The sequence below is a fragment of the Convolutriloba macropyga genome, chromosome 11, assembly GCF_964194025.1.
Source record: "Convolutriloba macropyga chromosome 11, txConMacr16.3, whole genome shotgun sequence".
Taxonomy (NCBI): domain Eukaryota; kingdom Metazoa; phylum Xenacoelomorpha; order Acoela; family Convolutidae; genus Convolutriloba; species Convolutriloba macropyga.
Genome location: NC_134478.1, coordinates 28,087,340 through 28,100,245, shown reverse-complemented (window position 1 = coordinate 28,100,245; position 12,906 = coordinate 28,087,340). Strand labels below are relative to the sequence as shown.

General features: G+C 37.6%; 1 protein-coding gene across 1 annotated transcript in view; it reads left to right on the top strand.

The window, feature by feature from the left end:
• Window positions 1–7,291, top strand: part of LOC142349254 (protein STPG4-like) — a 91,360-nt gene extending 84,069 nt beyond the window's left edge. Inside the window, exon 5 of the mRNA XM_075400695.1 lies at window positions 6,643–7,291. Within this exon, the coding sequence (XP_075256810.1) occupies window positions 6,643–6,808 (166 nt within the window). The 3' untranslated portion in view covers window positions 6,809–7,291. The remainder of the gene's footprint in view (window positions 1–6,642) is intronic.
• The last annotated feature ends 5,615 nt before the right edge of the window (window positions 7,292–12,906 follow it).

Below are 12,906 nucleotides of genomic sequence, written 5' to 3'. Positions count from 1 at the left end.
TCAAAAACAATAACTGAAAGTGTTCCCATTGCTCATCCAATTTTAACGTTTCCCCCACAAGCACAGCCTTCATTAGAGCAAAATCCCGAGTCACAATTACCACATTCACATCAATTTTCCAGCGTATTACATCCAATATCAAATGAAATGTTCAGACACCCTTCATTTGAAATCAATTCTTTACCATGGACCTCAAACACAGCTCCATATTGGCAGACTCCAACGAGTAAACACTCAATAAATTACCACCTCTTACAATTCAAAACTTTAATGGCAACCCATTGAAGTACCACGAATGGATAAATAACTTTTTTTGCCTCGTACATAACAACACCAGTATTACTGACACACATCGTATCACCTACCTGCAAAATGCAGTTACTGGAAAAGCAAAAGATGTCATCCAAGCGTATTCGTGTGACCCTGCTTATTATAGCACAGCTTTAAACGAACTCATGTCATATTTTGGTGATCCTACAATAGTGGTGAACGCCTTCATAAATCAATTGGAAAACTGGAAATCAACTAATGACTATAACAAGCAAAATTTTGTGGCCTTTGCTTTGTTCTTGAAACGTTTAGTGCAAGCTTTCCAATACCTGGGATACACAGCGGACCTACAGAGCTCAACACTTATGAAGAAAGCTAAAGAAAAAGTCCCGCATAACATCCTCCTCAAATGGACAGAGCACACCGTTACATCAATCGAAACACCAGCTACTTTCGAAACATTTCTAAAAGAAACATTTTTAATAGCTCTGAAAACATGAACAACAGCGACAGTCACAAAAGAAATTTAAGTTCCCAAAGTTCAGGTTTTCCAGCACAGCCTACTAATCGAAATCAGTCAACAACAATTAGCAGTAGCGGTACTCCGAAACCACCTAGCGCTCCACCTTTTCCACCCCTAAACAACGCAAATCAACCAAAGCGTTCTTGCGAAAAATGTCGAGGAAACCATATACTAGCGACCTGTCCCGATTACCAAAAATGCAGCCCAAGGCAGCGATTTGACACTGTAAGCAAGAGCAATCTTTGCTCGAACTGTTTGAGCAATAAACACAAGAAGCAAAACTGCCCATCAACAAAACGCTGCCAAATATGCAGCGGATACCACCACACAACACTGCATGACCCTGGTAAAATTATCAAGCGTCCATCAGCTGCTTTTGCCACGAGCAATTCCACAGGTACAAGTGTTACCAACCAAGCAAATCAGCTTGTCAAACAGCAATGTGAACCAGGAAGTAAAAACAACGCAATCGCCTCATCCAAATCAGAAAAGAGCCGCTACGGACAGTCTTTTGCAAACAAAAATCAGAATCAATTTCAGCGCGCCAATTTAAACAATGCCAACCAAAGTGTTAGCGTGAATCATCTACAGTCTACACCAAAAGAATGGTTCGAACAACTTCAACTTATCCCAGTATCTTTTCTAAACGGCAAGAAAGCTTTCGATACGTACGCTCTGATCGATCCAGGAAGCCAATTTACTTTCATACTTGACAAAATCACAGAGTTCCATGCTCTTCCATGCGATGATCAAGAAGCCACTACGCTTTAGTATCTTAACACAGAGCATGATATGCCACTTTCAAAAATTTCTGAACAAGTGACAGTTGCACCCTACGAAAATTTGGATCGAAAGTTTCAAATTACAACCACTTATAGCACTCCTTGTTTAAATGTAGCACCAGCTAATACATTTGAACTCAACCAGCTTTGCGATGCATTCAAAGAATTGCGTCACATTCACTTCCCAGAAATAGCTGAAGGCAAAATCGGTGCCCTTTTGGGAATAAACACTTTTGCTTTCACACACCCAGTTGAAGTCATCCCGGCAACTAAAAACCAGCCATTCGGCGTAAAGACGAGGCTTGGATGAACCCTAGCTGGAGAGTATGAAAGAGTGCAAAAGCAACCCAAACAACGATCTCACCAGCAGAAACAGTACGTGTACCACATATCACGAAGAAGCTCCGACGATCAGCCTCTCGATAAATTGCTTGAGCAATTCTGGAAAATTGAAGCCGAAGGAACTCAACCGAAGCGTGAATCTACAAATCCCGTTGACAAGGAAGCCCTTCATATATTGAACAAGACAATCAGCTACAATGGTGAGAGGTACGAAATTGGACTGCCTTGGAAAATACCATTTAGAATTGAAAATAATTATTTTGCAGCTCTCAGCCAGCTGAAAAGTCTTCAGAAGCGACTCAGTAATGACCTCCAATTGAAAGAGTTGTATGAGCAAACTCTCACTACAGATCTTCAAAAATTTTATGTCAAGCCAGTTGAAATGCAGCAGCCAGAGCCCGAGAAAATTTGGTATATGCCTCATCACCGGTGGTTAATCCAAACAAGCCCGGAAAAGTGCGCAGAGTAGCAAATGCTGCGGCCAAGTTTAGAGGACAACCTTTGAACTCCAATTTGATCACAGGACCAGATTTGCTGAACAACTTGGTAGGAATTCTGCTGAGATTTCGTGAAAACCCAGTTGCCATTCTCTCTGATATCGAAGGCATGTTAATGCAGATAGCAATAAGGCATGAGGACCAATCTGCATTACGCTTTCTCTGGCCCAATGAAGAGATGGTTAACCAATACCAGTTCACCAGATTAATTTTTGGAGCAACCTGCTCCCACTTTTGTGCAATTTTCGTTCTGAACCGTTGCGCAGAAGATAATGCAATTGAATTTCCAAAAGCCGTTAATGCAATAAAGAACCATTTTTATATAGATGACTATATCCATTCTTTGCCGTCTATAGAAGAAGCAATTGAAACCATTAACCAGACTAAAGATAGCCTTCATAAAGGTGGCTTTCGCTTGACAAAATTTTTGTCAAACAAACATGAAGCCCTAAGGTTCATTGAGCAAGAAGATCGAGATGAACTGAAAGAGATCAATAGAGTCCTCGGTCAGAAATGGAATACCAGAACTGACTGTTTTCTAATGAAGACATTAGAACAATTTCCCCGAAATGCAAGTGAGTATACACAAAGGAAAATGTTCAGCTTAGTATCAACAATTTTCGATCCCCTAGGAATTTTGTCCCCGCTCACAGTTAGAATCAAAATGCTTTTACAACAAGTCTGGAAGCTAGGCAAGAAATGGGATGATCCACTTCCCGTAGAACTTCATTCCAACCTACAAAAAGTGCTTGATAGTTACTTTGCAATGCCTGATATCGAAATCCCCAGATGGCTGAACTCCTCAACGAATCAGGAAAATAATCACCAGCTCCATGTCTTTGTTGACGCCTCAACCGTTGCATTGTCAGCAGTTGCTTACATTCGCACCCAAAAACAGGACGAAATCTTTCAAACATCTTTTCTGCTTGGAAAATGCAAAGTTGCACCAATAAAGCAAATTAGTGTGCCAAAATTAGAACTCGAAGCAGCCGTTTTAGGTACACGCCTCCGCACATTGATAGAAACCGAAATGACATTAAAATTTGAAAAAGTCTACTTGTGGACTGATAGTCGTGTTGTCTTAGATTGGATCAGTTCAACTAAGAAACAAAACGTTTTCGTCTCAAATCGACTCGATGAAATTAAGAAAACAACTAAAACTGATGAGTGGAATCATGTCCAAAATAATTTTAATCCAGCCGACCATGGAGCGCGTGGCCTTGAGCCACCAGAAATCCCCCTGAAATGGCTTACAGCACCACAATTTTTGCAAAATACTGAAAGTTCTTGGAAAGATTTGAAAAAGGTTTCAACCGTAGGTGCCGTAACCAGAAATACAAAAACACCAATCAAACCTGTTCTAGACCCAAACCGCTTTTCAACATGGAATAAGCTACTTTTAACCCTCGCAACTGCCTTCAATTTAATTTACAGAGCTAAGAAGAATGGTTCCGACAAAAGCCAATACACAAAAGATGATGTTTGTTTATCTCAAAATTTTCTGCTGAAGTTGTCTCAAAACAATGCTTTTTCCTCAACAATCAACGCATTAAAAAGAACACACAAATTAGAGGCCAAGAGCAAATTGAGAAACTTAAATCCAATAATTGACCAAAACGGACTCCTACGATCTAGTGGCCGTCTCCTATTTGCTCCAACAGAATTGGAGATCGAAAAATGTCCAATAATCTTGGAAGCAAAGGAAAAGATTGCGAGACTATACCTTAAACATGCGCACAGAATTTGTGCTCATCAAGCAACAGAACCGGTCAAAGCATTCGTACAACAACGCTACTACGTCATTGGACTTCGAAAAACACTACTTTCAATAAAATACCGATGTTTTCTGTGTCGCCGTTTTGACACTCAAAATATACAACCAATAATGGCCCCACTTCTTGCTTTCAGCTTCCCCACAGAAGAAACCAAATTTCCGTTTGCCAACACTGGACTGGACTTTTTTGGCCAGTTTTATATTGAGGACAAACAAGGCAAAATCGGGAAACATTATGGACTTATTTTTACATGCCTCGTTACGCGAGCAGTCCATTTAGAAATATGTCCAGATTTAAATACAGACACCTTCCTCAATGCATATCGACGATTCACCTGCCGAAGATGCCAACCTATTTTATTGAACAGCGATAACGGAAAAACATTTGTTGGCGCCTCCGAAGAGCTGAAGAAGTCAGTTAAGGCTTTAGACAAAGACAAGATTTATAAAGCCCTAGCTGCAGTCAAAACCATATGGAAATTTAACCCACCATACGGCCCTCATTTCGGTGGCGTGTGGGAGCGATTGATTCAGAGCGCCAAAAGGACACGCTTAATCATTCTAGGATCTAAGCGTCTCGCCTTCGACATCTTTGAGACAATGATGGTAGAAGTCGAAGCAATCCTGAATTCCAGACCCTTGACAAACGTTGCTGATCAGCCTGAAAACGAAGAACCACTCACTCCTAACCATTTCCTCATTCAACGCCCTTACAGTTCCTTGCCACCCGGAAACTTTGGAGACCAACAGCCAGCTAGTTTCAAGAACTGGAAGCACGTGCAGCAGTTGATGAACCACGTGTGGCGGCGTTTGATTAAGGAGTACCTGCGGACATTACTCAAGATACGTAAATGGACAGACAACAACCAGCCTCCTCTGAAATTAGGAGATGTTGTGTGGGTACTCAAGGACTTGACGCCGAGAGGAATCTGGCCCCTTGGAAGAGTTGTGGAAACATCCCCTGGACGAGACGGCGAAGTACGAGTTGCCAAAGTAAAAACGGCTTACGGCTCGTTCATGCGTCCTGTCGCCGTCCTCGCACGGGTTTTTTCCCCGTAGTTTTTTAATTCAAATTTTTCGCTCCGGTCTTAGGCAACATGAGCTACATCCATCCCCTTTGATGTTATTGCCCTTACAGTATTTTCATTCCAATTATATAGGTTCAAGGATATCGGATCAAACGACAATCAAGATGATCTCCAACCCCTGCCCTCCTTCTTGGAGCATGTTCCCAATGACCTTGGGAACTCAAGAAAAGCATGACATTTGCTGATGATTAAAACTACCGCCAAAAACCTGAGAGTTACTCTTTCCCAAAAACATCTGACAAGAAGTCGCAACCAAATATGAGCAACCAAAAGTCTAGAATATATGTTTCATTACATAGAGAAACCAAAGAAATGAATAGTATAACTTTTAGCTACGCTGGGCACAACCAAAAACTATTTGTTGAACTTTTGAAATTTATAAGTAATAATATGGCTATCGATAACGATGTTAACGACAAAATTGATGACAATCAGGTTAATTGAATTAAGCAGCAAATTTTAGATAGTAATGCTATAAAATGGAAATGATTTATTGTAAAAGTTTTGTTCAAACTCGGAAGTCAATTACAATTAATAGTTTTTGTTAACTTATCTATCCAATTTGCTTTCATTTTTCTTTTGATGTATGGCCAATATTTTGAATTTAAGTTATTTTTTTTTAATTAACTGAACTTACAATATCAACTAACAAAAGCTTACTAACATTATTTAGCTCCAAAATCCTACCAACCCCAATATTAGCAACGGTTATCTTAGTTGAAACTAGATGAAACTAATGCATGATAAGCAACATCATTAACGGCATTTGCTTATTGAAAGTTGAGCTGCAGACGTTCAAAACCGATATGATCCCTTTTGGTATCTGGTATCAAAAAAGCAAATCCTTTTGTTACCCTCGCAAGATCATGGTTTTTATAAGATTTTACATTGTGCCCATTTTAGTCTTTGTTAAAAATTACTATCACTCCAAACGCTTCATTATAATCAGTTCCAGATTTATTTTAATTCATTCTTCAGGATGAAGCTTACTTCCAAATTTACTGTAACGCGCGTTGCATTTTCAACAATAAATATATTTTCATCTTGAGTTTAATCATTATAAATTTAAATTGCAACTATAACGATTGCAACTGTCATCATCGATTGCAGCTATAACGAAATAAAGATTTAGTCTAAATCAAAATTTCATTGAACTAGTTAAAGTATATGATGATTATAACAAGAAATGAAAAATCATTGTTACTTTTTTACAGTAGCACTATGGCAATACTTCCCATATTCTCATCAGCTGTTTTTCTGATTTTACTGTAATTTTGCTGATTCCCACGATGAATTCCCACCTGACTTCCTATCCCCTCACCCATTGAGACCTATAACTCGTGCATCTCAAATCTCTATGTGTTAGGTCTAGCTTTCTGAGCTCGGTGCCTCGCTTCACCCGACGCACTACCCTGACCCCTGGACCAGGTGCATACGGCGCAATGAGTCTCACCCCCACGTCCAAAATAATCAAGGCGCAAATGGGGAAGAACACTGGCCTCTTCTTCACTCCAGGAACTGCCATGACTTGATCACTTTACAGTCAAGGACAAGAACTAAGAACAGGGAGAGTGAATCTAATAATGATTTCTGCAACTGTGTTCTTAGATAGATCCGCGCCCAAATTTTTATCAAATTACATCAAATTGAAATAAATCAAAATTAAATAAATTCTGTTTTAGATCAAAAATACTTGGGCTCCTAATTGCTGTAGTGACTTCTTGGACTAAGCTTACGCTTGTCAAGGGGGTTAACTTTGAATTTAAGTTATCAAATTAGGCACAGGGGAAATTTTTTGATAGTTCGGCTGTTTTGTCCGGAGATGGGCACCGGATTTAGCTAGTGTTGACAGGTTCTGTCATCAATACCCACATTTTCCAGTTCACTCTCCAAGGGACTTCTCATGTGCACTGAATGTCATTTAGTTGATATTTTACTGATATTCTTGGAAACAGATTGTGCTCTGATGTTGTCTGGTAATTTGTGTTAACTGCCAATTTAAAGTATTATTACTATTTTTCAAGTGTACTTTTGAAAGTTGCCTGCTGGCATTGGGCCGCAGTTAATTGCTCTTGGACCATGAATACAATCGGCGGTAGCAAAAAATTCTCAACTGACTCAAAAATTTTCAATGAGTTGCAAAGACCGATGGAGTTGTACAGCGTGTCCCATAAAGTTGAAATAACCGAGCGTTACAAAAACAGTGTCCACATTGATCATTGGCATGCTGATTTTCATGGTTTTGGCGGTTTTCGAACGTTTGATTATTCCAACATTATGGGACAGACCATAAAAATGCAATTTTAAACATGCAGATTGCATCCAAAATAATGCTCATTTGCATGCCTTCGATTTTTTAATGTTCGCGTGTGTTGTAACTTGCGCTTCCAGATTAAAGTTGAAATGCAAGCTAACGCTCGAGACCCTAAAAACTCGAGACACATACGAACATCAATATGCCAATATCTTCATATTTTAAATTGGAAAGTTCTATATTACTTTTTCTACATCTTTGTTTACTTTGTCAGACATCTATATAAATTGATGACCTGAAGCAATTGATGACCTGATGATTTTGTCTATAGTTAGAAAGGTCTATAGTTAATAGAAAAAAAGTAGCACTTTATTTATCCAAAAACAATGTCAAGAGGTAACATCATCAATGGTAGTGTAGGGTTATATAATAAAAATAATAGATTTATAGATAAAAATACAGGTGAGTCAACAACAGAAAGTATTAATTAATCAGGTAATGCACTAGAGAAGGATCAAAGAAAGGCGCACATTGCGCCAAGAAACAATTGCTTTTGCCACGTGGTACGTTTCGCAAAAACCTTTAAAAAATTCTTTTTGATGTTTTTTTGCATCAAGTAGGGATATTTTTTCATCATCGAAATGTCTGAACGTCGAGTTATATGAGGGAACAGTTGTATTAAAAAAACCGTTCTGCATGTCTTTAGTTTTTGGTATCAGTTTGCAACTGCTTGTCCGTTTGTTTCTAGTTACTTCGAAGGTTGGGTATTTAATTTTCCGAGATGCTGGTAGATGACCGCTAAATTTTTTTCCACAAATGGAAGATCATTTTATATTTCAAAAATTGCGTTGTTGGCATTATTGCCAATTTTAATTTCAAATCTCTCGATGATTCATATTTTTTTCGATTATTAATCTTTAAAGCCCAATTAATTTATTTATCAAGTGAAAGTACCAGTTTTTGACTTATTCTTGATAAAAGTACTGAAAAAGAACTTAGATGGCTAAAAACTAGTGGCTGTAGAAGAAGTAGGCGAGTTTTAATGTCAAACGGTTTTTGAATTGCGGCAATGGTTTTAATTTCGCATGCCATTCTTTTAAGAATTTTCTTAACTTCTTGGAAAATTAAATGACTATCAATCATGATGCCTAGATATTTGACTGATTTTTTGGATTCAATTATCTTACCACCAACTTTAAATGGCTCTCCAGAGGTGTTTTTATTTTTCTTTGTGATTACATTTAATTCAGGTTTAGTGGATGTATATTGAAGTGTTTATCAAAGATAGGTTATCAGTTAAAGTTACGTCATACTTAGAACAAGAGAAATGCATCAAAAATATGACAGCATTCGAATCTAAACCCCTTCAATGGAAGGTTACCGTACGCTATCTGTTTTGATTTCTTCCTAATTTCAGCTAGAAAATGGGCTTTCAGTCGTTTTTTGAAAGCATTCAGACTGGTATGGTTGCTTTTGAGATTTGATTTAAGTAATACATTGTTCCATAAATCACAAATATTACGAAAAATTAAGTTCTGGAAAATTTGGCAGTTGGACCGCACAGGGTGGTACCACAAACCGGTACGCTTTTTTACAATCTGAGAGTTTCGAAATTCTAGGTTTCTGTATGGAGCAATCTTGTTTTGGTTTATTTTGTGGGAATAAAATATGATTTTGGATTTTAGATAGAAACTAACTGGCAGTTTCTCATGTTTCAATTTCAATTCTGCGGAGATATCATGTTTGCGTTTGTCGCAGGATTTTTTAATAGCCCAACTGAGTTGTTATTCTAAAGATATTATCAAGTTTTTTTGGATATACCGCTAATTAAAGTAGCCGAAAAATGGATGTGACTAAAAACTAGAGCATTCAGAATTTTAATTCTCAATTTTATTTGCAAACCCTTTTTAATGGCCGATATAGTTTTTATTCCACAAGCCATTTTATTTGCTATGCTTTTGACCTCCCCTTGAAAACAAAGATTCTGGTCTAAAAACAATCCCAGATATTTCACTAATGTTTTAGCTGAAATACTTCCGTTTCGAACTTTGATTGACTGCTTCTGAGTTAATTTATTTTGATGTTTGTGACAAAAAAAAACTAAATACTCGGTTTTTAGCTTTTAAGTCTGGTTTATGTAGATCAATGTACTTTGAGACCTCATGGATTAAGTTTTCCAGTCTTTTCGGTGCTTTTTGCAGACTGTGATCACAACATAAAATGACTGTGTCGTCTGCATATTGTATAAAAGCTCATGTTCTGATGTCCTCATCTCTTTGATATCGTTTATGTATAAATTGAACAACAGAAGTCCTAAAACAGTCCCCTGAGGAAAAACAGTCCCCTAATCTGTAAGATTCTTCAAGGTTTTGTAAGCATTGATTCAAATCCTTATGTTCTGTGAAAAAAAGTATCATCTGCGTACTGAACAACTTTACAGTTACTTGGTATGTTTTTTGCTAGGTCATTTATGTAAAGATTAAATAAAAGTTGGCCCAATACCGTACCTTGAGGTACACTTTGATAAAGTTTTATCCAGTCGGATTTGACGTTGTTAAGAATGATTTGTTGCCTACGATCTGTTATGAAATCAATCAGTAATTCAACAGCATTTTCACTAAAATTCAAAGAAATCATATTTTTTTTCGAAATCTCTTGATTGATGGAATCAAAAGCTTTTGATAAATCACTGTCATGGGTTCGCATAATAGTACCAAATAACTGTAATAATTTCAAATGAACCACGCTTGCACCAAACTAAGATTCTCTGAATTTATGAGTTTCTGACGGTAATAGAGAGCGAAATATATTCGCATAAAGTCGCAACGCTGTCGAACGTTTCAGTTTAAAACATTCAGCTATCACCATTTTGACGTTTGTTTGCGAGTCAGGAGTTTCTGAACGCTCGCAAGTTTGCGTGTACCTTGATGGAACTCATAAATCCAACCCAGGTCTAGACCTCGTAAAATAAAAAGACCTTAAACGGGGGGGGGGGGGGCAATATTGACTATAAGTACACGGTCCAGCAGCTAGCAAAATTCCAGATAGAGTCTTTTTTTGGGTTCAGCTAGAGTCTTTTTATAACCAATTAGAGTAGAACAAGGTCCTTTCATGAGTTCAACATTAGTATTTTTATAACCAACAAAGTCGACTTAAGGTTTTTCATGGGTCCACCATTAGTCTTTCCATAAGTCTGCTTTTTAGCAACTTCGGATTTTTTTAAGTTCCTTCTGCCACTGTATATACAGAAGCATCATCGGAGCAAGACTGAACAGCAGTCCAACTTAAGAAACAGTTGCAAACCTGCCAAAAAACTTTAGAATTTTATGAAATCTTAAGATAAAGCATTATGGCAACTAGTGTATTTTATCACATTACTTCGTTGAATGAAACCAGGTAGCCTTAGTGTGACTGCCATGTTCGAATTAGCCATGACGAAAATTTGGCGCTATTAAGTTTGTGTTCCCTTCCAAAATTATGAACTATCTTTTTTTTCAAAAACAATGCAGGTTATTGAGGGATTTATGGTTCTTGAACATCGTCAAAAAATGCAGTTTCATATTAGCTGACTACAAGCAAAAACGAACGAAAGAGTTGCACGTAAAACATGAGGCAGAAAAGCAGACTTAAGAAAAGACTAATGCTAGCTCGACTTTAATTATTTGCTCGGTTTCAATTGATTATTTGTTCGAATTTAATTTATTGTGAAAAGACTAATGATGGAAACAAGAAAAGACCTTAATTCAACTTTGTTGGTTATGAAAAGCTAAGTGGTGAACCCACGAAAAGACCTTGATCGGCTGTAATTGGTTATGAACAGACTTTAGCTGGACCATGAAAAACTTTTTTGAGTCTAGCTAAAGTATTTTTTGCAAACATTGGGTCGAGCTTAAGTCCAGCCCTAACTTTGGTTCGAGCTAAAGTCTTTTTTGAGGTCCCGTTAAAGTCTTTTGAGATAAATCTGAGTCGAGCTAGAGTCAAGCATCTGTTAAAGTTCAGCTAACGTCTTTTCATAGCTGAAATGAGTCAAGTATGGTCTTTTCATAATACAATTTGGTCGAGCATTGTCTCTTCAAAAGTCTATATCCAGGCCTGGGAACGTTTCGAAATCTCTAGACAAACTAAAAAAGTTAAATTTAAAGCCATGTAAAAAAAGATATATTGAATTACAGGAAAAAGGTATTAATATGAAAAATACCCTATTGATGCGAAAACGCAGAATAAGCGTGTTTTCAAAAGTTCGTCAAATTTATTGGAGAGTAGTCGATAAAAAGGTCTCAACAACCCGGAATGATGGAGCCAGCATTGGTTGACTTCCGAAAATCACACAGAAGACTTGTTTATTTAAGGATTGAATTGCATAAATCTGATTGGTTGAAACGTTTAAATTCTTATTCCGTATATCTGATACCTTTATCCCTTCACTCTTTTAGCTGGTTACTATTCGAGTCAGACCTGATGCAACAATCAAGTATACCTCTCTCTCTTTACTCCGATCTTGTTAAGATTGATATAGTATAGACTTTAGCATTGCGGCCCGTGCACTGTCTACTAATACTCAGAATAGAAGAGTAATAGACTAGAGATATAGAAGTATAATTGGTCAGCCTTAAGATAATATTAATTATACTTGAGACGCCCATAAAATCATCTTTAGTTTACTATAAAAAGTAAACTCTAGATCACGTCTTACTTAATGACCTCCGGGCGCTACATGTTTATCCCGTTTTTGAGGACAAGTCAAATGGGTCAAACGAAAAATCGGTCAAGCGAAAAATCGCATAAAGCAGACCACAGGACTAAAATAATTGCTAAACTTCGTTTGAGAGCAATCAATCATTTTGAATACGTTCCATAGATATTGGGTAGATCAAAACGTCATAGTCGTAGATGTTCTTATCGCGGTCATGTAGTGTTTGCGCGACGTTGCGTCTGCACAAGCTGACCGTGTTCTTCTGCCTTAATGACGTGCTATCGGAACATTAACTGCATCTAATTTCGCGATTGGCAATTAGTGGGGAATCTGCAAGCCTGTGGCGATTATTAACGCCTATTAGTTACCTTTAACGTGGCATCATGATTCCTGACTTCGAGGGGTTCTCGGATGCGAATTAGGGACATTTCCCTCTACCATACATGCGCTATGTACGTTCATCACTCACAATCGGTTCATTTTAGCAAGAGAATTAGTTTCTGAGTTCGCGCAATTCATATGACTCAAAAATCAGAAAGTCAAGCGTGAAAAGGTCATTCAAGAATTGAAATGAAAATGTTCCAGAAAAACGGTCTTTTTTGCAAAAAAAGACAATCGCTCACAATAATTGCTTCAAACTTCTTTCGAGAGCAAATAAAAACAAAAACTCCGTAAATAGCAAT